Raw genomic sequence first — 27,700 nt, 5'->3', positions numbered from 1 at the left:
GGCTGGATCTGTAGTTCAGCAGGAAAGCATTCACTGCATGTGTATGAGGTCCTGAGTTCAAGTCCCACCCAATAAGTACATAAATAGATGGATAACAAACAAGCAATCAGAGCCATGCAGAGGAAAATAGCTCCCATCTTTGAGAAACCCAGCATGCAAATGAGGCCCTGTCGGTAGGACTCTCAACGCGTGGTCACACAAAGCAGGCAGATAGCCTGATCATCCAGTGCCCACCTCCTTCTTTCCCTCCTTCCCTCCTTGATTCTCACAAGAGCCCATTCTTCAGGTCTCATTCTACCAATCTATTTCCTCAGATGGACCCCATCTTACGTAGGTCCCCTGGCCCTAAGCAGTAGGATCTCTAGGACTCAGCCCTAGTGTAGAAGACCAAAAACACCAGATAATAACAAACTGATGTAATTCAACACTTCAGGACCACAACCACAGGGTCTCATCTGTGGGGTTCAAGAAGGATTCCTCCTGCCCGCTGATAACCATCAGCTGTCCAGACAGGAAGAACACAGGGGAAACAGGGTCATTAGGCCATTTCCCAACAAAGCATGTCTGTGGACTGGAAAGTGCAAACTGGCTGTCTGAATCTTTTTTTCTTTTAACTAGAAATAAATGTGAGAGGGAAGGCTCTGTCAGACCCTCCACCAGGCTCTGGAAAAGTACCGTACCCTGCAGTGCTCACAGCCAGCTGGCAGGAACACGATGCTCAGAAGTCAAAGGCAACAGAGTAAATGACAGGCAGGAACCCAGGGTTGAGTTAGCCTATGGTCAGGAGTTTCACTTAAGGTAGGATAGCCTGAGGAAATGAACCTGTGAACAAAGACCCAGAAGAAAGAGACATGGAGATAGAAGGGGGTCCCCAGCAGAGGAATTGGCCCTAAAACAGAAGGCAGGAGAGGAGGTTGTGCTTACACAGGAGAAAGGCTCCACAAGAGGCTAGGGAGGAGCCAGGGATGGTGAACACAAGCCTTTAATCCCAGCACTTGGGAGGCAGAGGCATACAACCATAGGTAAGAACAGTTCCCAGGGATCCAATGTGCTCTTATGACCTCCCTGGGCACCAGGCACACACATAGTGCACATACATAACATACATGCAGGCAAAACACTTATACACAGAGAAAGGAATAGGTTTTTAAGAAGCTAGCAGACACATGTGGGGTAGAGGAACAGCCTAAAGAGCTGGGGAGTCTCCATAATTGGTCAAAGTATTGAAAATACATAATTGCAGGGGCTGGAGAGATGGCTCAGTAGTTAAGAGCACTGACTGTTCTTCCAAAGGTCCTGAGTTCAAATCCCAGCAACCACATGGTGGCTCATGACCATCCGTAATGAGATCTGATCCCCAGTTCTGGGTGTCTGAGGACAGCAATAGTGTGCTTACATATAATAAATAAATATTTTTTTTAAAAAAAAAAGAAAATACATAATTGCTGAGCATCCAGCCATAAGTGGGATGTCTACATAACCCCTTCCAGGATCGGGGTACAAAGAGAGAGGAAGGGCAGAGAGAACATAAAAACCAGAGGAAGCAGGTGAGGAGAAGCGTGCAGCGCTGACTTCCAGGCAGGGCAGGATCTCTGTGCTTTTGAACTCACAGCTGCTGAGAGCCACGATCTTAGGACTACCTGCACAGAGCTGAGCTGCTCAACACACTGTGATGGAAGTGGGAGAGATCCATGGGGCCCCACCCCTTCCAGAGGATTAACTCAGTTAATGGTGGATAGAGAGGGAGAGACATTGTCTTCAGTGGTGTAGCCATTGGTGAGGCACCCATGTCCTTGTAAGCAAACCCTTATCTGTGCTCCTGTGAACAGTCTGATGGAACTCAGGTCACACACACACACACACACACACACACACACACACACACACGCATGCCGCATGCATGTACAAACACACACACAAATGCACAAGGCACACATGCACACACATACACACTCATGCACACACATACACACTCATGCACACACACACAAATGCACACGCATGCATATGCACACAACAGGAAGGCAGAAGCAAAGAAAAGCTAGTTAGAAAGAGGCAGGTAATTAGGAGAAGTGTAAGGGAGACAAGAAAATATAACAGGGAAAAATGAATATAATTGGAAGGCATTATGAATATGGATAAAAACATCAGAGTTAAGCCTATAATTATATATAATTAATACATATGTAAAACGTGAGTTCCAAGCTAGGACTGGTGGCATAGGCTCCTAATCTCAGCTACTCCAGGGGCTGACAGAGGAAGATGACAAGCTCAAGGCCAGCCTGGACAACCTAGTGAGACCGTGTCTCACAGTGGAAAACAAACAAAGAAAAGCTGTGAGGGTGGATACAACTCAGCAGGAGGATCTGCCTGGCACAAAGCCCTGGGTGCAAATCCCCACTTTTCATGCACAGGCTTAGCATCATCAGATAGCAAGAGTTTCCCAGAAAAGCTACTGCACTGTAACGCTGGGGATCACAAGAGGGGAACCTGAACCAAAGGAATGTGGGACACGGAGAGTGTGTTTAGAGGGGCTGGGGAGATGGCTCAGCAGCTCTTGTGGAGGATGTGGGCTCGGTTCTTAGCTCCCGCATCATGGCTCATGACCATGTACAGTCTGTAACTCCCAATTCACAAAGACCTGATGCCCTCTTTGAGCACAAGACATGTACATAGTAAACGGACCTACGTGCATGTAAGCACTCATACACAGAAAATAAGGACATCTCTTTTTTCTTAAGATTTATTTATTTATTTTATGTATGTAAGTACACTGTAGCTGCACAGATGGTTGTGAGACTTCATGTGGTTGTTGGGAATTGAATTTTTAGGACCTCTGCTCGTTCCAGTCAACTCCGCTTGCTCAGTCCCTGCTTGCTCTGGCCCAAAAATTTATTTATTTTTATACATGTACACTGTAGCTGATTTCAGATGCACCAAAGAGGGCATTAGATCTCATTATGGGTGGTTGTGAGCCACCATGTAGTTGCTGGGATTTGAACTCAGGACCTTTGGAAGAGCAGTCAGTACTCTCACCCACTGAGCCATCTCACCAGCCCAAGACAGATCTCTTTTAAAAGAATAATTGGAGCTGCAGAGATGGCTCAGTGGGTGAGCGCTCGCTGGGCAGACATAAGGACCTGAATTCAGATTCCAAGAACGCATATAAAGCTGGACACAGTAGCACACTTCTGTGTACTCTCCCAATATTCCCACAGCACGGCGAAACAGACACAGTAGAACCCCAAGAAGCTGGCATGCCGGCTGCCAATGTAAACAGCAGAGAACAAGAAACCCTGTCTCAAAGACATGATGGAGGACGAGAACCAACATCCTCAGAATTCCACATACACATCTCAATATGTGCCAGCCCGCTTATATGCACAAATACATATACTCACAAACACACACGCGATATATGCATAGTTTTCTTTTTATTTTTTATTAATTTATTCATTTATTCACTTTGCATTTGGTCACAGCTCCCTTCCCCCTCCCCCCACTCCCCCTTCCTCCACTAGCTGTCCCTCCCCTCCCTCTTCCCCCACTAATCCTTCCCCCACTACTCCTCCCTCCTCCTCCCTTCCTCCTCTTCCTCCCCTTCCTCCCCCTCCCTCTTCTCTTGCCTTCCCCCACTACCCCCACACCTTCTCATGTGGGTCTGTTTTCATCTTTGTCAACCAGTGCAATAATGCCAGGGAAGGCTGGAGCCATTCTGCTATTCCTGAGACACTGTCCTGAGCATCTTACATGAACCAGCTCATGAAAGTCAGCATCGCCAGGCAGCTAAAGTACAAACGACTTCTTCTTCATGTCTTTCCATATCTTCTGTTGTGGCTGAGGGGCGGGGGTAGTTGTTTGAAGGTGAACATAGAAACTTCACAGCAGTGAAGACCAAGAGAGCAGACGAACTGGCAGCCTGGCAAGATTAGAGCCACAGTCTAGAAAGCCTGGCTCCCTCTTCTCTTGACCAGCGGACATTGTTCTAAGTTAGAATCAAGTCAGAACCCCTTAGGTTCTGGCAGGTAGGCTGCGGTAGCTGTGGTGAAGTCTTGGTCAATGACAGGGATTTTGCTTAAGTTTGAAGCCCCGACCACAAGTCATATTAACTGCGTTTCTGAGCCTCTGCTTTCTGATGTGCACAGTGAGTTAAAATTGCTTTTTTGCTTGGGAGGCAGAGGCAGGTGGATTTCTGAGTTCGAGGCCAGCCTGGTCTACAGAGTGAGTTCCAGGGCAGCCAGGGCTACACAGAGAAACCCTGTCTCAAAAAAAAAAAAAAAAAAAATTGCTTTTTTGAACTTCTCCAAAGTGCCTCACACAGTGCCTGGCCTAGTACTAAGCATATACAGTTATTATAGCAATATGATTATTACTATGAATATGTCTCCTTCTCTCTCCCAACACTTCAGCCATATTGAGTTTCCCAAGCAGCCTCGGCCGGCTCTTCCCCACCTCTGCCCTGGTTGTCCTCGCAGCCAGGACCCCTGCCGCCTGCTCACTATCTGCTGACTCCTTCTACATCCCTGCCTGATGGAGCTCCTTTTCCCTCCATTTTTCCTGACTTAACAATATCCTATAATCCTCTCGTTCATCAGCATGCGTATTTGTTTATTCTCTGTCCCTGCCATAATGTAAGCTATGTGAGGGATGGAGCGGTGGAGGTGATGTTTAGTTAAAAGTTATTGAATGGGTGATTGAATGAATGAATGAATGAATGCCCACCTAAGACAGTAGTTGTCAAGCTACCACTCCTCAAAATGATTTCAGAAGCTTCCAAAAAACACATATTGAACATCTAAGTGTGATGGCACACACCTGTCATCCCAGCACCCTGGTGGCAGGAGGCAGAAAGATCATGAGTTCAAGGTTAGCCTGGATTCTATCTCAAGAAAGTAAGCAAGCAAAAAATCCTTGGAGCCCCTCCCCTCAAACATCCCGATTTAAATAGCCTTAGAGACTTGAACACAGAAATATCTTAAAGCACACCATACTCCCCCTAAGCAAGTCTAAGGTTCAGCCAGTGTTAGAAATGACCAATAAAGAGTAATGTACAAAACAGCTTTGGAGAGCTTCACTTCTGGTTTCTATAGTAGCAGCTACATAAAGGATGCTGCACCATCCGAGTACCACATGAGATGTAGCAAGAGTTCTCTGAAGAGCAGAGGGAAAGGACCTTCATGCTTTCCTGGCTTTGGAAAGTGTTGGTAGATGAACCATTCAATATGAAATGTCAGGACTTCCTAGACACCAGATCCACCAACGTTGAGATGCAGATACCAATACTGTTGATAACTAACATTGTCCCGGTGTCTCTTGAGACTGTCCCACCTATAAGAAGCCAAGAGTTGCCGCTGCAGGGCATGATGGGCTTGCTGCTGTCTGCCGCAGTGTTCTTCAGGCTTAGCATAAAAATAGTCCTCTCCACTTTTGATTCCTGACCAGCTTAGCTTCCCTTCCCTGGGTATGAGGATCATGTCTACTTACGGAAGGCAGGTATGAAGAGGCTCAGAGTGACTCTATGCAGTAACCATGACAGCGTTGGGTTGCCACAGGAGCGATGCCTTGGCCTTCATTTCTGTAGAAGGGTGTATGCTGTTTACAAGTTCACAGCAGCTGACTACAACCTGCAGGGTCCCAGAGAAAGGGGAAAAGGAGGGAGGGAGTTTGGGCTGCCTCACAAAGCGTGTGATGGGAACACATTCATTCTGTACTCTGCTAAAGGTGCATTGGTGTCCCAGAGGGAAATAAAACACCGGGGGATACTAAAGGCTTCTCTTTTAACACATTTTGTGATGGATGAGACTCAAATAACCATTTGGCTTAGAGTGGTTTGTCAACACTTTTCAGGCTCTGGACTCAGGTGGAGGGAAAGTGAGCCATTTGTGAAATGAGGAAATCTGTAGCTTAGAGGGAAATCCCATGCCATGCCCAGGCTCCATACGAATCAGTGTAGAAACAATGGATAGGGAGGCAAAAAGGAGGATCCCTGGAGTTCTCTAGCCAACTGCCCTGGCCTACTTTGTTACCTCCGGACCCTGTCTCTGTAAAAAGATGGATACCTGAGGTTGTGTTCTGGCCACACCCACACATGCACACACACAATCAACCCCTTATACACATATGCAAAATAAATAAATAAATAAATAAATACCAGATAGCCAAGCATAGTGGTAGATGCCTTGAATCCCAGTCCTCAGGAGACAGAGACAGGATGATCGGGAGTTCAAGGCCAGCCTCGGTAACACAGGAAGCCCTTGTAATAAATAAGTTTCACCAAGAATTCAATGATAACACAACATTAAGGAGGGAAAGTCTGTCACTATGACTTAGTCTCTTGAATTATGATGGAAACAGCATGGAGCTATGACACAGCTAGAAGCATCAGCTTGGAAGGCTGTCTACCCTGTAATGGGCAGAAGCTAGGAAGTCACACTTTTGAAACAAAGGAAAATATAAAATAACCAAACACCTATGTCTATGTATGTATGTTACACACACACATACACACACAGAGAGAGGGGGGAGGGAGAGAGAGAGAGAGAGAGAGAGAGAGAGAGAGAGAGGAGAGAGAGAGAGAAGCAAATACGCTGTGTACTTTTGTGTGAGTGCCTTAACCTTGTGCCTCAACATTCTTCCCATCAGTAAAACCATAGTGGTAAACCCCTCACCTCAGAGAGCTGAAGATACATGAGCTAGTCCTTCAACAGAGTGTGCCACGGTGTCACGCATTAGGAATGCTCCACAGAGGCTGCCTGTTCTGGTTCCCATTTTGTCTGGGGTTGAGGGAGAAGCTGTACCACCCACCTCCCACCAACTAGAACAAAATGCCTCCAGGCGACTTACAGGGAGAAAGGGTTGGCCTTGACTCAAAGAGTTAGAGGTTTCTGTGCATTGTCCGTCTGTCCTGTGGCTTTTTGAGTCATGAAGAGGCAAATATATGATGACAGAACATGGGTAGAGGAAGCGACTCCCCTCACTGAAGCTAGGAGAAAGAAACAGAGAGACAGAGAGATGGATTGGAGGAGAGAGATAAACATGCTATGAGTCCCCTCAAGGACATATCCCCACTGACCTGACTCTCCCAGCCCCATCTCTTGAAGGTTCTACCACCAAGCCTGAAGCACGGGGCCCATTGGGGAACATTCTAGAACTATAGTTGGAGCCAAAACATTTAGAAAAGGGGCAGGGGGATAAGAAAGAAAAAGCAGACTCCGGGCAGTGGTGGCGCATGACTTTAATCCCAGCACTTGGGAGGCAGAGGCAGGTGGATTTCTGAGTTCAAGGTCAACCTGGTCTGCAGAGTGAGTTCCAGGATAGCCAGGGCTACACAGAGAAACCCCATCTTGAAAAACCAAAAAGAAAGAAAGAGAAAAAGAAAGAAAGAGAGAGAGAGAAAGAAAGGAAGGAAGGAAGGAAGGGAGGGAGGAAGGAAGGAACAGAGGAAGAGCAGAAGAGAAGAAAAGGGAAAAGAGACAGGGAAGTGGAAAGGAAAAGGATTGGATTGGATTTACTTAGAAAGAAATGCAAGGAAGTCCAAGTTCAAAAGGTCCAACCAACTAGCCAAATGAAAAGCACAAGCCTGGTGTCTAGAGGAAATACCAGTGGCACATCTGCTAAGTCTACCAGGATTTACAGCAGTCTGTTCATAGTAAGAACAAAACATCCCCTCTGCAGCCTGTGCTGTGCTCCCTCTGCAGCCTGTGCTATGCTCCTTCTGCAGCCTGTGCTGTGCTCCCTCTGCAGCCTGTGCTGTGCTCCCTCTGCAGCCTGTGCTGTGCTCCTTCTGCAGCGTGTGCTGTGCTCCCTCTGTAGCCTGTGCTATGCCACCAACCTTGCCAGAGGGAGGATGAAGCTGTCTTTACAAAGATTCTAGGAAATGTGTGAGGCATTCACGTGTAAAGGACCGGGATTAGACATGCAGACATATTACTCTGGCTTTATCTCAGGGTACAAATTTCTTTCTCCCAACATCAATCTAAGCTTAGTCATCGTGGAAGCTGGAGGAGTGTCAGGATTATTTCCACAGGATTTGTGGGCGAAGCATCTAAAAGACGTGCCAAGCTACTTAACACTGAGAAAGAAGATTAAGTGACGTTTTGTGTTCTGTTTGCTTCTGTAGTGTTTAAGCAATTGGCGTGTATCCAAATTGCATTCATAATTTTTAAAAATAATAAGATGATATAAACTGGGCCAACGAGGTGGCTCAGCAGGTAGATACACTTGTCACCAAGCCTGATGTCCTGAGGTCAATCCACGCGACCTCTGTATCAAGGAAAGAATCTGCTCCAACAAGAACACAAGAATCTTAGCTTTCTGAAGCCATCCAGGATCCTTCCCTTCACACCAGACGGCGCCGTTTGCATTCTGAGCTCTTCAGAAGAAAAAAAGATTTATAAACCGTGCATTTTTCTTGAAAACCCATTTCCACAACTTCATTCCATCCCATCTGCCAAGAGCCCCTGAGGATGACACGTTAACTGAAAGGAAAAAATTACTATAGCCAGGGCAGGGAGCACCTGTCCAAAGTGTGTGAGTCCCTGAGCTACACCCCAGCACTGGACAGGGCCTGGGGATTCGTCTCGCCATTGCCGGCTCCTCTTGTTAAAGTGTGGATGGAGGTGTCCAGCACTTGGTGCCCCTCCCTGCTGTCTGAGGAGGCTGGGGAAGATTGGAAGGTGAGGGTTCAGCTGGCGGAGGTAGGTCATTAGAGACTGGCTGTGGAGGGCCTCTGCTCCACCTCTGGTTCCCATCTCTTTCTCTCTGTTTCTGATCCTTACCATAACATGAACAAGCTGACCACCCCCTTTCTCCTGCCACCTCAAACAGAGAGTAAACCTCTCCTCTTTTAAACTGTTTCTGTCAGGTGCTTTGTCCCAGCTTTGAGCAAAGTAACTCTTGTATCGACCTCTGTGCAGCCCTGGCTGTCCTGGAACTCACTCTGTAGACCAAGCTGGCCTCGAACTCAGAAATCCACCTGCCTCTGCCTTCCAAGTGCTGGGATTAAAGGCATGCGCCACCACTGCCCGGCTTTGCATCGACCTTTAAACTGACCCCACCAGCAGCAGCAGCATAGCAGAAGTCCCTTAGTCTGGAATCTTGAAACTCTTCTGCCCTGACCCCTCTCCAATATCTTTACATTCACCTAGCTGACTTACCAGGGAGAACCTGTCTCCAAGAGGCAGAAGGGGAAACAAAGTCAGAGCTGAGTCCTATATACAGAGAAGAGAATCCTCCTTGGCACTGAAAGAGGGTTTTTTCAACTGTTTCAAGTCAATAGCAGCCTCCTTGGGATCTCTCTCATGAATCTTGGAGAGAGGGTGGTACCCAAGGAGGAGGAAGGTCACACGCAGGGTGCCAGGCTGGCTGAAGGTGAGGAAGGATGTATCCACAGCTTATACTCAAACCCCTTAGCTGGGTGGTCATTGTGGCTTTGCTGACCTGCCCTAAACAAGCCAAATAGCCCAGAGCCCCCTGTATCTCCCCTGAACCCCCCAATTCTCCCCTGAGCTCATAGACAATACCCTGACAATATGTATGCCTTTAAATGTGGCCCAGGCCGGTAGTCCTCCCTGCTTATTTTGGTCACTACTATTGGAGAACAGAAGATTTTCTTGACTAGTGAGTCAAGAGTTAACCCTGGTAGAAGGTCTCATTATTTTTCCTCTTGCTCAAGTCTTCGAGACTGCTGATCTCTGAGATGTTTTTCAAGGACACACAAAAGAATGATAATTTGTTGTCAGGGGTGGATGGTCTGAATCTTCCTAACTCTATGCTAGATCACAAGGTCGGAATTTGGATTCCTAATGTTCCTGGCAGTAACTTTGACTGTGAAGAGTCTAAGCTGAGCAGTGGTGGCGCACGCCTTTAATCCCAGCACTTGGGAGGCCGAGGCAGGCAGATTTCTGAGTTCGAGACCAGCCTGGTCTACAGAGTGAGTTCCAGGACAGCCAAGGCTACACAGAGAGACCCTGTCTCAAACAAAACAAAACAAAGAATCTAAAACGCCTGTCTGAACTTGGGTCCTCACGACCACGGAGATAGTCAGACGTGGAGACTCCCTGTCACACCCAAAGACCTCATGGTTGCAATACCAGAGGAGGTGTAGGTTGCAGCCAATTCACAGGAAAAGCAGTGCCCAATTCACACGTTAATTCCTTGAATCCTCTGTGTGAAGCTTCTGCTGCTACCACCTCCAGTCCTCAGAAAGGGACAATGGGCCTTGGAAGGCTGCTTGCTTCTGTACCTATCCCAGCTGCCCAAACAGAATCTGACCTCTGAGATGAGATAGATCTCGAGCTGGTGCTGGCTGGAGTCACAGACTAGCCTGAAATCCAGATCCCTCTCTGAAATCCTCTCTGCCTCTGCCTTGCCCCACCCCCACCCCCACCCCAACCCCTGCCCCATCTTAGGTGATTCAAACCCCAACCTAGCCTTCTGCATCCTTGACAGTGGAAAAAAAAAACTTGGCTCAGTAATAACCCCTAGCATCCTGAAAAGCCAAGCCATGAGTGATACAGAAAAGGAACCAGAGGGCCAGGGGATGAAGGAAGGTGGAACAGGGCTCGGCGAGTAGCATTTCTCATTATTGCAACATTTTAACAGTCTGAGAAGCTACATCTGAGGGTACCAGTTAAAAGACGATCTTGGCTGGGTCATATGAATAATTGAGCCAAAGTTCTTAGTGTGTGAATGACTGGATGCTTTCTGTAAATAACCAACCAGCAGATAGCTTGGGCTTGACAAACGCTATGACCTTTTGTCCCAAGTCCCTAATGCTATCACCTGTCACTGTAGCACAAAAGCAGTCACAAGCAATAGCAAACAAATGAGTTTGTGTTTGATCCAAACCGGCTATCCAAAAGCAGGTGGCAAGCTGGCCCTGGCCGGGGCTGTGGGGTGAACTTTGCAATGACTGCCCTAATGCTTGACACAGTCATGTCCTTTCGTTCTGCAGATGTGTATCTGCAGGGTTAGATATGTATTAAGTATCTTCCACTTGGCAAGTGTGGCCGTGGGGACAGAGGTCCTGGGCTGAATGAGAGACGCAAGCATTATCACTCACAGTCTTTGTATGGGTGAGAGAGACAAAAGCAGCCCTGGGGTGGGGGTGGGGTAGGTAGGAAGCCTTGGACTGAGGGACTGGCTTCCTGAGGAGAGATGTTAACCATGTTTTCCCAACAGCCTGATGCTGAGATGAACAGTTTCTAATGGCTCCCTAGGAGTGGTTCTACTGGGTTGGAGTGATGGCTCAGCAGTTAAGAGCACCGACTGCTCTTCCAGAGGACCTGAGTTCCATTCCCAGCAATCACATGGTGGCTCATTTGTAATGGGATCTGATGCCTTCTGGGGTGTCTGATGACAGCTACAGTGTACTCACATGCATAAAATAAATAAATCTTTAAAAAAAAGGAAAAGAAAAGAAAAAAAGAGTGGTTCTATCAAGACCACTGAGAAGGCTCGAGCCTTTCCATATGGGTTGTCTGTGGTCACTGGCTCTTCTTTTGTGTCCCCCAGTCTCTGAATAGCTACAATGATGGAGACTACGAAGGAGCCAGGAGGCTGGGGCGGAACGCCAAGTGGGTGGCCATCGCCTCCATCATCATCGGCCTGGTCATCATCGGTGTTTCCTGTGCAGTGCACTTCTCCAGGAAGTAAGTGGGCACTCTGAACCCCCTCCTGCTATTAAGAGCTTTTCCCAAATGCCCATGGGGATCCATTAAGATAGGTTAAAATAAGCCAGGCGGTGGTGGTGCACGCCTTTAATCCCAGCACTTGGAAGGCAGAGACAGGCGGATTTCTGAGTTTGAGGCCAGCCTGGTCTACATTGTAAGGTCCAGGACAGCCAGGGCTACACAGAGAAACCCTGTCTCAAAAAACAAAAACAAAAGCAAAAGCAAAAAAACCCAAGATAGGTTAAAATAGGTTTTGAGAATTTAAAGGAAAAAAAAGCAGGGTCTTTGTGTTTTCTTGTTACACAGACCATACAGGGTATAGTCAAGGTTTCTCTTTCCTACACAGGCATTCCAAGACCCAGACTATCAATAACTCAGCTGTATTATAGCAGTTCTATCTAGAGAAAAATTTGATATGACTGTACCCACCTTGAGTCATGATTGACATGTTTATCCGCAGAATGACCCTAGTCAGTTTTTCCTGTTCAGTTTCCCCTTAAACCACAGGTACACAAAAACCATTAAAGTAGAATATGGGAGTTGAGAATCAGACCTGGACTCGAGGGGGTACATCTGACCCTTCAATACCATCTGAAGAAGAACTAGGGACATTCCAACAAGGATGGAGTTACCTTCCCCTTCATTCTGACCCAAGCTGCAGGGATCCTACTGTTCTTGTGCACCTGGAAGCAAGGTTTCATTAGCAAGTCCCCTGGGTAAAGTGTACTGGGCAGTCCTTGATCTGATGCATCAGGGCTTGTCCTCACACACTGGGACTGGATTGCTCTGGCACAGTAGTAAATATTCTGGACCTCGCAGGGCACATGGCCTCTCTTGCCACCTCTGTGGCAAATACTGAACTCTGCTTAGGGACCCAGCTGCAGTCATAGAGGGTATGGGAACAATCTCTGTGGCTGTGTCCTAGTAAAGCTTTATTTACAGAAACAGGTATTTTTATCTGTGGGCTATGCCTCCCCAACCTTCATTTCTAGAACAGGAAGTGATGTCAGGCTAAGGCAGGGAGTGGGGAAGATCAGAGAACCTACAGGACTTCCCACTGCCTGAGCAAACACCACTTAGGCTCACAGTTAGATGACAGAAGCTCATCACACAGTCCCACCTAGCTGTCAGAGGGTAGGAGACATGAAGGTATACATGGAACATCTGGATCGTCCTAATAACCGCCTCACTACATGTCTGCAAAATTATGTCCTACGTGACTTTGAGTTTCACTCATCTTTGTTCAGGGGCAGCAGAGTCATGCGCCTTGGGAATCACCCATGAGCTCTTCTCTCATAGGGAGAGGGACAGCGATGTTTCTCTCTGGATTTGGACATATTTTTTTTTCTGACTTCTCTAATAAGCTGCAGTGAGCTTCGCCAGATAGAATCAAGGCCACTCTCTGACAGAGTTCTGACAAAGGAAAAGGACACACGGTACCCAGTTCAGGCCCAGAAATGAGAAGCCTAAACCCATCGTGCTGAGAATCTTACAGCTTTTCTTCCTGGGCAACTAATACTTCCTTCATCCTGAACCACAGCACTGTCCCTGAGGCTGAGGACACCAGCCTTGTTTTGGTGGAGGAGGGAAGAGGTCAGATCCTTAATCTGGGTAGATGAGCCAGCCCAGCCTTGACAACTGAGAGGACTGCGATGTCACAGGGGATCAACTTCCTGTGGGATAAGCCAGATCCAATCCATGAGTGATGAGGACCAGGCAGGCATGGGAGCCCGTGGCCTAAGGGAAAGTGTCCCAAGGCAGAAACAGGTGACAGTGTCCAAGGAAGGGAAAAAGAGCAAAGGGGACTCAGAATTCACAAAAATGACGCTGGTGTCATCGAGCTGAGTGAAATGTGATGATGTCAGCCTGGAATGTGGGAAAGAGGAGAATACTGGAGAACAGATGAGGACATGCCTGACTTCATTCGTAAAGAAGGCACTGTGTACGTGGGTGTGCGTGGGTGTGTGTGAGAGTGTGCATGTGTGTGTCTATGTGTGCATTAGTGTGTGCACATATGCATGAGTGTGTGTGTGCACATGTGTATACGTGTATTGTATGTGTGCATGAGTGTGTGTGCATGCATGTATGAGTGTATATGTGTATGCATGCATATGTGGGTGTGTATGTGTATGGGTGTAGTGTGTGTGTATGTGTGTGGGTGTGCATGTATATATGTGTATGTGTGTGGTTGTGCATGTATATATGTGTATGTGTATGTGTGTATGCATGTTCATGAGTGTATATGTACATGTATGCATGTGGGTGCATTGTGTACATGTGTGTGCACACATGTGTACATCTGTGTGCATGGGTGTGGGTGTGGGTGTGTGTATGTATGTGTATATGTGTGTAGGTGCTGCGGTAAATTTCCAACCCAAATATGCCCCGGCAATGACAACATAACTCAATTAATATGAGTACAAGCTGTGTGCCTAGATTGGGCAGATCTACCACTACACTACCATCTTCCCCATCTGAGACCCCTTAGAACTTGTGGTTTCTCCAGGCCATGTGCTTCTGTTCCGCTTTTCTTCCACCTCCTCCTCCATCATCCTCTCTCTTCTTTTTTCCCAAAACCTTCAGCTCCACCTTCCCCTCTTTCTCTGCCCAATCACCAGCTCTAGCTTTTATTTTATAAATTAAGGTGGGAAGAAGGTTTACAGGAAATCACCTGAGTGCTGACTTTTGTTGTTGTTGCTGTTGTTGTTGTTGTTTTCTGAGACAGGGTTTCTCTGTGTACTCCTGGCTGTCCTGGAACTCACTCTGTAGACCAGGCTGGCCTCAAACTCAGAAATCCGCCTGCCTCTGCCTCCCAAGTGCTGGGATTAAAGATGTGCACCACCACTGCCTGGCGAGTGCTGACTTGTTAACAGTCCCTCACAGGAGAAAGGAATTAACATAAAAAACAATTAGCCCCGGGGTTACCTGCAACATGTGGGTACATGTACATACATGTGTGCATATGTGTATGTATGTGTGCATGTGTATGCATGTGTTCATGGGTATGGGTACGTGTGTGTGAGTATGTATGTGTGTGTGTGTGAGTGTGTATGTGTGTGTGTGTGTGTGTGTGTGTGTTTGTAAGGGACTGTGAAGCATTAGTAATAGTATAGGTTTGGTACCAGACTACCTGGGTCTAGATTCTCACTTACCCCAGTTCAATTGTTTAACTTTCTCAGCCTCAGTTTCCCCAGCTGTGGTTCACACTACATAGGTAACAGAGAAAGTGTGTAGCTTGGTGGCTGCTTCTTATTCTTAATGCACTGGAAATGCAGGGGGTGGGGGGGAAGCCAGGCAGTGGTGGTGCACGCCTTTAATACCAGTACTTGGGAGGCAGAGGCAGGTGGATTTCTGAGTTCGAGGCCAGCCTGGTCTACAGCGTGAGTTTCAGGACAGCCAGGGGCTACACAGAGAAACCCTGTCTCAAAAAAAAAAAAAAGAAAAAGAAAAAAGAAAAAAAAAAGGAAATGTGGACCCCTTACTGAAGTTATGATTACTCTTGCTGTAGGTGTGGCAGGAGGAGAGGAGGAGACCGGGATGGTAAGAGGCCACTGAAGAAGGTGCAGGTCTGTGTACTCATGAGTCAAGTTCAAAAGAGAGTGTCCCTAGGAAAGGACAAGCCAGTCTTGGTTTCATTTCTAAGGAAAACACAAACTGCCCAGATCAAACTTAGAGCTAGGTGGGTTATAGTAACAGCCATGTGAGACTCACATTGTCACACACCAGATGACACTCAGAGCTCTCACAGGGCAAGCTTGCATAACCTCCCATACAGCTCAAGAGGAAGTACCGTGTTACAGAGAAGGAGGCTGAGGCTCAGAGAAGCCAAGTAATGTGCCTAAAGCTTTACAGAGGATTGGCAGAAAAGATAGGATTTAATAGCAGTTCTTTATGCTGGGTTTGTGTTTATGCATGTGTGTGCGTATGCTCACTTCACATGTATATATCTGCGTGTGCGGCTGGATTCACCTCTGTAGGTCACATGAAAGTCAGGGGTTGATGGTAGGACCATCACCTCTCCACCTTACCGTTTGACATAGGGTCTCACACTGAGCCGTCCGCCTTGGGATGACCAGCTCGCACTGCCACACCTGGCTCTTTCTTATGCTGCTGCTGGAGATCTGAAATCATGTTTACACAGCAAGCACTGAACTGTGTCTCCGTCCCTGCACTGGGATCTTAACTACAGCCTCATACTACCTCCCTGTCAATGCCTCCTTTTCTGGTATGCCCAGTGACAGAGATAAACTGTTCTTGCTTTACAGTCAACTCCAGCATTCATTAATGGGGGTGACAGCACCTTGAGTTTGTAGTGAGTCAGGGCTGGAGCTCACAGATGTCAGAGTCAGGCAGGGAACATACACAAATGTAGTGCTCTGGTTAGAAAAGAATAAGGAGGCAGGGCAGGGAAGGAAGATGGTGGTGAACCCTTTTAAAGGGAGCAAGCATCCCTCCAGATGTTGATCCCATTTTTAAAAGGTATTAGAAATCTGATTTAGGCCCTTAAGCTCTTGCCTCTCTTACCCTCTTGCTCTTCTCCCTTGTTCCCCCTCTCTCCCCTTTCATTCCCCCTTCTCCCCATTCGGCCATGGCCAGCCTCTGCTTCTCTATTCTTCTCTCTCTCTCTCTCTCTCTCTCTCTCTCTCTCTCTCTCTCTCTCTCTCTTTCTCTCTCTCTCTCTCTCTCTCTCTCTCTCTGCCTTTCCACAACAAATGCCTTTAAAAAAAGAAAGAAAGGAAGGAAGGGAGGAAGAAAGAAAGAGAGAAAGAAATCTGATTTAGATGTTGACAACTAAACTGTTTGTCTTAGTTAGTGTTTTACTGCTGTGAACAGATACCATGACCAAGGCAGCTTTTATAAAGGACAACATTTAATTGGGGCTGGCTTACAGGTTCAGAGGTTCAGTCTATTATCATCAAGGTGGGAGCATGGCAGCATCCAGGCAGGCATGGTACAGGCAGAGCTGAGAGTTCAACATCATCTGAAGGCTGCTAGTGAAAGACTGACTTCCAGGCAGCTAGGATGAGGGTCTTAAAGCCCATACCCCCAGTGACACACCTACTCCAACAAGGCCACACCTGCCACTCCCTAGGCTGACCATATATAAACCATCACACTCTTTAAACCCAAAATAAGGATCAAAACCCAAACATAAAATAATAACACACCTTCAGATTGGAACCTGTCTACTTGGCATTCTGAAGTAAACATTTAGCTTTCAAACATAAGATTGTCAGGGCTGGCAATAACGTTCAGTAGTGATGAGAGCTTCCTGCTCTTACCCAGGACCCACAATGTGTAGCTCACAACTGCCTGCAGCTCCAGCTCCAGGGGCATCTGATGCTTCCTGGCATCTACTAGCACCTGCTGTATCACTGACACATACACACTCACACACACACACACACACACACACACACACACACACACACACACACACACGGTGTTTGTCCCTAAGATATCACCCAAGTTTTTTGACTAAGAAAGTCAGAAGTTATAGCATAAGGACATCCGCTATTCATAATACAAATGTCTCCGGGTGTGACAAGGTATTGGTTTGCACAGACTTTCCTTGTGTTGCTTTCCTAGTACAAAAGTGAACTATGAATTGGAGGCCACCCCTCCATTCTTTCTTCCACGGGTGGTTGTGTCTCACAGTGGTTAGAGCATGGCTTTAGGCACCAGTTTTTACCAGGATTCAAATCCTAGTTCAGACTTGGTAATGTCTACCTGTAATCCCAGCAGAGTGCCGAAGACAGCTCTGTGAGTTCAAGGACAACCTGTACTGTGTATCAAGTTCCTGAGCTGCATAGTGAGACCGTGTCTCAAAATAAAACCTCGAGCTAACACACAGACCGTCTGAGCTAGCTGTTAAGTTCTCAGACTCCTTTATCCCTAGAATAGAATCTAGAATTATCTTCCTATCTATAAGTTCAGATCCCTCCTAGCTACATTTCCCTCCAAGTTATCAAAGAAAACAAAAGAGGGTGTCCAGAGTTAAAATCCCACAGAGAAACTTAAATGATTTATAGCATTTCTCAAGAGTGAAGGTCAGTCTAGGCTATGTCCTAAGATCCTGCCACAAATAAATTACTATTTTAATATTTTGTTCTTTGTGTATAAGAGAGACAGAGACAGAAAGAAAGAGCCCATATAAATCAATTGCATCTTCCAGTAAGCTGAATAGCAGTCAATTTCTCTATAATCCTTTGAAATAAAATATCCCAGCCCTACTCTGGAGGAATTAAATTGCATGGTGGAACTATTAAAGCACAGGTTCCCAAATCTCGGCAGCCTAAGAATCACGTGGGAAGGTTTAAAGATACTGTCATCCAACGAACATTTAGATAAGTTAGAAAGGAACCTGGGAGTCTGCAATTTTTCAGCTCTGAACTCTCCTGATCCCAGTGTTTAACAGAAGCCTCGTGGCCTGATCCTGGCATCCTTCTTCCTCCTGAGTCCAAGGCACACCAAGGGTGGCCCTTAGCAGAGTGGTCAGTTTTCTTTTACCTCAGCAAGCTCGCTGTCCTAGTTTGCTCTAAGGCAATGCCAGGGAGGGGAATAGAGTTACAGGCTAGCGTGTGTCCCCACAGCAGGCTCTGCTGTGACAACTTGGAAGTTCGAAAGGACTTCATGGAAGGGTGAGGAAATCTGACTGCAGAGAATATCAAGCCCAGGTGAGGCAAAAAGTCATGAATGTGGGAACTTTCTGAGTTTAATTCAAAAATCCTCTCTAAAGAAAAGGACCGATTTTTAAAAACCATTTGTATTTGTCTTTAAAACAAACAAAACCAAGGGATGCAGGTGATGGTGGCACACATGTTTCATCCCAGCACTCAGGAGGTAGAGATGGAAGGATCTCCGAGTTCAAGGCCAGCCTGGTCTCTATATAGACAGAGGCTCCAGGATAGTCAGGACTAGATAGAGAGACCCTGTCTCAAAACAAAATAAACAAACAAAACAAGAGAGAGCTGGAGAGATGGTTCAGTGGTTAAGCACACTGGCTGTTCATTCAGAAGACCTGGGTTCAATTCCCAGCACTCATATCAGGTGGCTCACAACAGTTTGTAACTCCAGTCGCAGGAGATCCTAGACCCTCTTCTGGTCTCCAAGGGCACCAAGCATGCACACGAGACAGATATACATGTAAAACACCCATATTCAGAAAATAAAAGGAAATAAATCAACAAAGTGATAATAAATGTGTTAGAGAGTGAGTGGCTCAGAGGCTAAGAGCATTTGCTGCTCTTCCTGAGGACTGAGTCCCATTCCCTGTACCCACATCAAACAGACCTGCAGTCACCTACAATGCCGTCTTCTAGCCTCTGAGAACACTGAACTCACATGCAAATACACATGCATCCATAAATAAAAATAATAAAGTAAATATTTTTGTAAAAAAATAAGACAAATGAACAAAAAAAAAATTGGTCTTCATAGCTAGACTAGCATAGTAGTGTGCCTAAAACCCCAGCACAGACTGGTAGAGAGAAAGCAACAAGAGAGAGAGCTCAAGGCTATCCTCGGCTACCTAGAAAGTTCAAAATCAGCTTGGGCTATGTGAATTTCTACCTCAAAAAAATATTAATCTCAAAAAAAGAATTTTTAATTAATATAGTTCAGTGATAAAGTGCCAGCTTGGTGTGAGTAAGAACCAAGGTTTGGTCGGTCCCTAGCACTGAAAACTATTATAGTAGTAGTAGTAGTAGTAGTAGTAGTAGTAGTAGTAGTAGTAGAAGTATTAAGGTAGCTGGTTTTTATTCTCAAATAATAATCAAGACCAAGAATAGAAGTCAAATGGCCAATGTCTCCACTGTTTTTCTTTAAATAGTCCCAAATCATAATAGTCTTTAACCAAACTCACAAAAAGTTCTCATCCAATTCTGCAGACTACCTAAGTAAGTCACACGATGTTGGGGGAGTGGTTTCACGTCATCAGATTCAGAAGATATGAAGATAATGCAAATTTTGCACAGAACAATGTCTTCTTGTCAGATGGTTCTGGTCCAAACAGCATCAGAAACTTGGAGTCTCTCAAAGTCAGAGACTTTGCCCTCAAGTGGCCAGGAAAGTTGCTGAGATGAATTGATCACACAGACAAAAGGTGTTCCTCATCCTGAACATATGCAAATCTCTGGCCTAAGCCACTACATCTTCGCAATTCAGCTTTCTCCTAATTACGCTGAAGATTCAAGCAAGGTTTGGCTATTCTCAGAGGTCCTGTTTTTCAAAGCACCCTGAGTACTCAGGTCACCTGCAACAGATCCGGCCCGGGGACTTGTAAATGTAGATCTCTGCATCCCAGACGAGCCCTGGAGTGATCTTAAAATATGCAGCACCTTGGGCTGGTGAGCCAGTAAGAGCACTGACTGCTCTTCCGAAGGTCCTGAGTTCAAATCCCAGCAACCACAGGGTGGCTCACAACCATCTGTAATGAGACCTGATGCCCTCTTCTGGTGTGTCTGAAGACAGCTACAATGTACTTATGTATAATAATAAAAAATAAATCTTTGGGCCGGAGTGAGCCAGGTTGACTGGAGCAAGCAGAGGTCCTAAAAATTCAATTCCCAACAACCACATGAAAGCTCACAACCACCTATCTATACAGTTACAGTGTACTCATATACATAAAATAAATAAATAAATCTAAAAAAAAATATGCAGTATCTCACAGGGGATCAATTCTAAGTATTCTAACATCACAGAACTCCTGTCTTACAGTTTTTACTTAATGAAAAAACATTCTCGCCCATGGGCGTGTGCCATGAAGCCAGGCTTGTTTACATGCCTTGCAGAGGGGAGGAAAAAAACATGTTTTCCTTTTTTATATACATTCAAAGCTGTGCACTTCTGTAATCAGATGTAGGTTGGTAAAGTACCCCACACAACACAGAAGCTCTCAACAAACACCAGCTGGGCGCCCTGCAGTTCAGAAATCCCCCATCGGGAGGTAAGCCTTGGATGACGTGTGACTTTCTAACAGCTAGGAATCAGAGTTCCGGGACCCCTCTTCAGACCCCTCCACGTGTGTAGCTGACCCTTAGCTGACTCTCGGAAGCACTAACGTGTACTTATTTGCTAGGAAGTCCATCATTAAGGAGTGTCCATGAGCCTCCCTGCCTCTCTGCCTGCAGCTTCCTCCAGGCACAGGTTGTTGGCAGTCTAGAAATTTCTCAGAACTTGTCTCTTTGAGCGGTTGCAGGGCTTTCCTACTGTTGGCACGGAGAACGACCATTAACTCAGCCTCAGCCTCTTTCCCTTCCCTGGGAGGTTGGGAAAAGAGATAGAGCTGAAGACTTACTGACAGGCCATCATACGATCGGTTTCCAAGGCAACCACCCAGCATCACTAGGCTATCGGGAGACCAAGCAGGAGTTATCCGTTAGAACAAAAGATAATCTTATTACTCAGGAAAGTCTGAGAAAATCTGAAGTTTTATTTTCAGGACCTGGCATCAAAGAGAACAAAGGCATTTTGTAAGGGCTCCTGTCTGCAAGGACTGAGGGAATGTCTCACCTCCCTGGAGCAGAGGTCCTGCCATGTCCGAGACACCTGCTGACGCTTCGCTTATTGTTGTTTCCAAGATAACTCCACATCTCCCACATCTCCTCCTCCTCCTCTCCTTCCTCCTTCCCCCCGGGGCTCACAGCCACTTGAGCATGGCAAAGTTTGAGCATCAAGATGACTGACAACTGCACTCTTCTACAAGTGTGGCGATCTCAGGTGACCAAGTGGGGCCGAGGAACTTCATCTTTCATCTTCTCTGGTGTTGAGTGTAATCAAACTTCACCTTGGAAGTTTCCAGAGGAGGGTGCCATTTTACCGCCCCCCCAGGCAGATCTGATTGGCCCCCAACAGCCCTCCTCTGAACAATTCCCAGGATGGGAAAGGACTGGAGGCCAAAGTCCTTGGCTGTGTGTGGAGCGAGCGCTTGCTGGTTGCCTGAACACTACACACACAGAGTTCACATAAAAAGAGTCAGTAGGAGTTAGGTTCTCATCCATATTCATTTCCACGGACTGAGTGTGGTGACAGCCGGGTTCTCCAGCTTCAGCTGAGCAGTAGCTCTTATCCTTTGTGGAACAGCATGGATTTCCCATTAAGTAAAATAAATGTACAATACAATCCCCAGACATTATCTCTGCGTGGCCTTTAAATTTTTTATAAAAGCAAAATTGTGTTCTTTACTGTGATTGGCTGGGACAGGGCTGCCAGGGTATTGTTTCTACATAAATATATCTTTACTGAAGTTTATTCCTAATAAAAATAGGGATATGACCTATCCCTCCAAGATTGTTCAGGCTTTCTTTATTGGCTCAGGTAAGTTAAGAGAAGGAAAATTCAAGACTAGATATCCAGCAATGGTAGATTTTTTTTTTTTTAACTATGAAAAAAATATAAAGTAGTAGGATATGATATAGTCCTTACAGTAGCTAGGACCTGTGATCTTAGCATTGGAGAAGCTGAAACAGGAGGATTGCCTCAAGCTTGAGGATTGCCTGGCCTACTGAGAGTCTGTCTCAAAAGGAAAAGGAAGGGGCTGGCAAGATGGCTCAGTAGGTAAGAGCACCGACTGCTCTTCCAAAGGTCCTGAGTTCAGATCCCACCAACCACATGGTGGCTCACAACCACCCGTAATGAGATCTGATGTCCTCTTCTGGTGTGTCTGAAGACAGCTACAGAGAATTACGCCAGAGCAAGCAGGGCTGGAGCTCACGGCCATCTGTATAGCTACAGTGTAGTCATAAACATAAAAGTAAATAAATAAATCTTTAAAAAAAACTTGGATTACCATATGACCCAGATATTTAAAACAAACAAACAAACAAAAAGAAAAGGAAGGATTTTGTGAATGAGCAGGGAAGCGCAGTTTAGAGCATTGGTTTACCGCTGCATCATTTTGTTGGTCGGACTGAAGCCTCAAAGAAGATGGGCGAGATCAAGGTTGGCAGAGTGTGAAACTCTGGCTGTTTTACTATTGGTTGAAGAGCAGCTTGGGACCGTCTTTGCAGCGGTCTCTCTGGATGTACATTCAGGCCTTGGGTCCTTTAAATTCAACCATCCTCAGACCAAAGCTATTTAGAAAAATATAGCATTTTCATCACACACAAGCTGACATTTTTCTTGTTATTTCCTAAGCAGCATAAGGATGATCTCCATGTTCACACTGTATTCAGAATTATAAATAATCTAGAGCCAGGCAGTGGTGGTGCACACCTTTAATCCCAGCACTTGGGAGGCAGAGGCAGGCAGATTTCTGAGTTTGAGGCCAGCCTGGTCTACAGAGTGAGTTCCAGGACAGCCAGGAACTCGAAAAACAAAAACAAAAACAAACAAACAAAAAATCTAGAGATGAAAAGATTTCATGCAGGGTCTACATAAATAACAAGCTACTTTATATAGGAAATCTGGGCTGTGTGACGGGAAGCTGGTATTTGTGGGAGTGGAAGGACCTAGAACCAACCTCCCTTTGAACAGGGAACAGCCATGTTCCCAGGTGCCCAGCAACACACCAATCTCACACTTCAAAACCCACCTATGGGCTGAGGAGATGTCTCAGTGGGTAAAGTATGAGCCTGATGTCCTGAGTTCAGATCCCCAGCACTCGTGTAAGGTGCCACGGCATGTTCCTGGCATCTTAGCACTGGAAAGGCAGAGGAAGGCAAGAGTCCCTGGGGCTTGCTGGTCTGTCTGTCCATCCTAGTGGGAAAGCTCCAGGATCAGTAGGAAACCCTGACTCAAAAAATAAGGTAGGGAGGTGGATTGAGGACATCCAGTGTTGACCCATGACCTTCACAAGCATAGACACACACACACACACACACACTCCTACCTGCAAATATGGATACCTGCATATTTAAATGCAGAAAAAAGTGCTCAGAGGATAAATACAACCCAGCACCGAGAACCAAAAAACATTAGGGAACAGAAAGAGGCACAGAGATGCTCAGTGAGTGAAGCTCCATCTGTATCATACAGGAGGTTTTGCAGGGACCACTTGTAACAGGTTTTAAAAAAAAAAAGTGTTTCTCAAAAGAAAATCAGCACTTAGAGTCAAAAGCACAAAAGCCTAATAGCGCTCGCAGCTCGCGCGATAGCATCCTCTAGTTGTGGTAAGTTCCTGCCAAGTAAGACCAGCAAGCTCTCAAGGTCATCCCAGAATTCCTGAGCACTGTCTTTCTCTCTCTCTCTCTCTCTCTCTCTCTCTCTCTCTCTCTCTCTCTCTCTCTCTCTCTCTCTCTCTCTCTCTCTCTCTCTCTCTCTCTCTCTCTCTCTCTCTCTCTCTCTCTCTCTCTCACATCCTCTCTCCCTCTCTGTGCTACACAGCCCCTGAAGGAACGGCTCTTAGCTGGGAAGCATGGTGGACGGTCCTCATCTGCACACACCCCAAAGAAGTTTCTGAGGAATGGATCCTTGATTTTTAGACTGTGAGATCTTTTCCTCCAGGACTCTCCAGAGGCGGGTCCCTGGCAAATGAACATCCACTAGTCCGGAACGTAGGAGCTCACAGCGGTGCAGACACACCCACCAAAGCCTTTGGCTGATGAAAAAGAAAATGACGTCTCCATGTCTCAGCTCAGCAAACCCTTTGCATCCATTCCTCCTCTTCAGGGATGAACTCCAGAAACCTTGCTGCTTTTCACTGGGAGGTCTGGATTTGGGGGCGGCGAGGGGACCAGGTGGCTTTCCGGGAGAGCTGTGAATGCTGGTGTTTACAAAATCGAGTACAAATACCGTAGCATGTTTAAAGTTCTCTAGTACAGTTGAGGTCCTAGGTTTATTTCTTCTTCCTTTTTTCCATGCTGTAGGGTCTCTCCATCTCCCTCAGCGTCCCCAGAGTTCACCCGGACTTTCTACGTTTTCGTCCCATCTTTAATGTCCCCGCTGCCTTCTCTTGCTTGTATCTGCATTGATCACTTGGCACCCCAGAATGAACCCAGATCCTAGGCTTTTGAGCACCTTCTCCACCCCACATGTGGAGTTAAAAATGTCCAATTTATGGAATGTGGCTTTCTTTTCTATCTATTTCTTTTAGCAAATCTCAGATGGATTTGCTAAATCAAGATCTTTGATTTCTCCAGGATGCCACCTGGAAGAGCCACACCCTTGTGCTTCTTTCTTGACCTTCTTGTATAAAGTCAACTGCTTCGGTGTGAACGCTCTGGCTTCAGGATGCCATTGCCCCACTCGCCAGATGATGCTGGCATAGAGTTGTTGCAGTGTGCAAAGCACGTGCCACGGGTGGTACTCAAGGTGGTTTCTGATTTATAAAAAAAGATGGTAAATAATGCTGAATTTCAAAGAAGGCTTCCTGCTTTATCCTTTCTCAGTCCTTGCTGTGCGAGGAGAATGTCTCCCTTGGGTACTAGTGGGTCCTTAACACCTTTCTGAAACTCCAGTCATTGCCCACCATAGCAAAGAGACAGTGGTCTTCAGGTCCACTCTCGATAGACCTCAGTGACATTGTTTTGTTTATATAGTATTTGTTTATAGGCTTCCATGGTTCTGCACGGACAGATGCTCTGTACCATCTAAGCAAGTGAATTCAGAGAGAGATTAAAAGTGACTAACCTACAGGTAATATTTATGGCCAAATAAAATCTCCAAAACTAATGTCAGAAACACAGTGACACAAACTTGAATAAAGAAAAGATACACCACCACCCCCCATTTTATTAAATGAACAAGTGATCGAGGAATCACTTGTTCATTTAAGGCACTGTCTCAGTGCCTTTTGGGAGGGATGGGATTTGGGGGGATCTCAGGCAACCCAGGCTGGCCTTGAATTGCTATGTAGCCAAGGATGACCTTCTGCCTCTGCCTCTTGAGTCCTGGGATCACAGGCTTCTGCTGCCTCACCCAGGCACCCTGCATTTACTTCCTTGAGACTAGCTATGCAAGTTGATTTTTGACAAGTTTCTTTTGAAAAATGGAGATAAGAATGGCTACCTCCTTACCTCATACCGGTATGAAAATTAATTGCTATCATGAATGTGCCCCTGGGGGGAGACTCTGCACACTAAACAAATACAAAGCATGGTGATAGTGGATTGAAGGTGTTTGGGAAAACACTGGATCCCAGGTAGGGGCTGGGGACGGGAGATTGTTGGACACAGGACTCCACCCAAGTGTGTCATGAGACAACCCTTGTCCCAGAAGGAGACTGACTTGGGGACAGGAATTCTCAGCATACTGGATCCTAACTCTCTCATCCCATTCGTGTACATTTGGGTCGCTGGTCTTTTCCCCAAAGCACATGGAAAGTGTTGTTGAGAGAGAACAGAATAAAAATGGCTTTAAGTAAGCCCATTTGCCATGCTGGTTTTTCTTGCTGTGTTCGCCTTGCTAGAAACTTTTATAATCAAAATGTGCTCATCCACCCCAGCCTTCTTCCATAGAGAAGGTCATAGAGAGGACAGAGGTGGGGCTAAAGGTGAACCAACATATGCCTGACCTGTGAGACATTTAACACATGAGTCCAGCTAAAGTCAAAATAAGATGAAACTCTTATCAGTCAGTGAGTTAAGAGAGACTCTGAGGGCTGGTAAGATGGCTCAGCAGTTAAGAGCACTGACTGCTCTTCCAGAGGTCATGAGTTCAAATTCCAACAACTACATAGTGGCTCACAACCATCTGTAGTGGATTCCAACACCCTCTTCTGTTATGTCTGAAGACAGCAATGGTGTACTCATATACATAAAATAAATAAATCTTAAAAAGGGGGGGTGGGCAGTGGTGGCGCACACTTGTAATCCCAGCACTTGGGAGGCAGAGGCAGGCAGATTTCTGAGTTTGAGGCCAGCCTGGTCTACAGAGTGAGTTCCAGGACAGCCAGGGCTACACAGAGAAACCCTGTCTCGAAAAACTAAAAGAAGAAGAAAAAAAAGATAAGGTTTTGGGGCTGGCGAGATGGCTCAGCGGGTAAGAGCACTGACTGTTCTTCCAAAAGACCTGAGTTCAGATCCCAGCAACCACATGGTGGCTCACAACCACCCGTAATGAGATCTGACGCCCTCTTCTGGTGCATCTGAAGATAGCTACAGTGAATTATGCTGGAGCGAACAGGGCTGGCAGAGGTCCTGAGTTCAGTTCCCAGCAGCCACACACATGATGGCTCACGGCCATCTGTACAGCTACAGTGTACTCATACCCATAAAATAAATAAAATAAATCTTAAAAAAAAAAAAAAAGAGGCTTTGAGTTTCATTAACCCCTATAGGGCCCTAAGCACTAGAATCAACAATATGGGACAGTTCTCTTTTACAGTTTCTTAATAAAGATTAGATTGTCCTTCTTCCTCATGATTAATCTCTATTGTCAACTTGATGAGATCTGAGGTCACTTGCAAGAGAAGCTTCTGGGCATGGCAGTGAGGGGTTATCTCCATTAGATTAAGTGAGGTGGGACCTACTATGGGCAGCACCATTCCTTATTCAGGATCTTGGAGTGAACAAAAAGGTGAATATAACAGGAAGTGAGCTGAACACAAACACCTCTCCCCCTCCCTCCCTCTCTCTCCCTCTCTCTCTTTCTCTCTCTCTCTCTCTCTCTTTCTCTCTCTCTCTCTTTCCCTCTCCCTCTCTCCCTCTCTCTGCTCCCCCTCTCCCTCTCCCCACTTCCTGAGGAAGAAATGTAACCAGCTCTCCCTCCTCCCCTCCCCCTCCCTCTCCCTGAGGGCAGGCTGTAAGCAATGGTCCCTCTTCCTGATGGTGTGCCATCCTCAATGTGATAGACTGTACCACCTCTAACTGTGAGCCAAGAACCCTTTCTGTCTTAAATTGTTTTGGTCAGGATGTTTCATCTCGGCCTCAGGAAAAAGAATCCCAGCATCCTCTCGCCAGCCCATCGGCCAAGAGGATCTCTCCATCAGCCAGTGTCACCAAGAGGTTGAAGCAAAAGGCGTTTACTGTCTGTGTGACTAAAAACCCGTAGGGAGAGTGTCGTGGAGAATGCCTGCTCTCTGTGGTTGGGAACTTATTCCCCTCCATGTCTCATAGCAACACCTATGGTTATGAAGCATCTTCTTC

General features: G+C 46.3%; 1 protein-coding gene across 5 annotated transcripts in view; it reads left to right on the top strand.

Moving 5' to 3' along the window:
• The window catches only part of Tmem233 (transmembrane protein 233), a 47,384-nt gene extending 21,405 nt beyond the window's left edge, over positions 1-25,979 (top strand). Inside the window, exons 2-4 of one of the 5 annotated variants that reach the window (XM_031337610.1) lie at positions 11,515-11,651; positions 15,181-15,238; positions 24,000-25,979. In XM_031337610.1, coding sequence (XP_031193470.1) covers positions 11,515-11,651; positions 15,181-15,238; positions 24,000-24,104 — 300 coding nt within the window. In that variant the 3' untranslated portion in view covers positions 24,105-25,979. Of the gene's footprint in view, positions 1-11,514; positions 11,652-15,180; positions 15,239-19,561; positions 20,119-21,117; positions 21,806-23,999 lie in introns of those variants that run through there. The other 4 variants (XM_031337611.1, XM_031337614.1, XM_031337612.1 and 1 more) reach the window with 4 other exon arrangements.
• Positions 25,980-27,700: the final 1,721 nt, after the last annotated feature.

The sequence above is a fragment of the Mastomys coucha genome, unplaced genomic scaffold (genome assembly GCF_008632895.1).
Source record: "Mastomys coucha isolate ucsf_1 unplaced genomic scaffold, UCSF_Mcou_1 pScaffold22, whole genome shotgun sequence".
NCBI lineage: Eukaryota > Metazoa > Chordata > Mammalia > Rodentia > Muridae > Mastomys > Mastomys coucha.
This window is presented reverse-complemented; position numbering and strand designations above follow the sequence as displayed.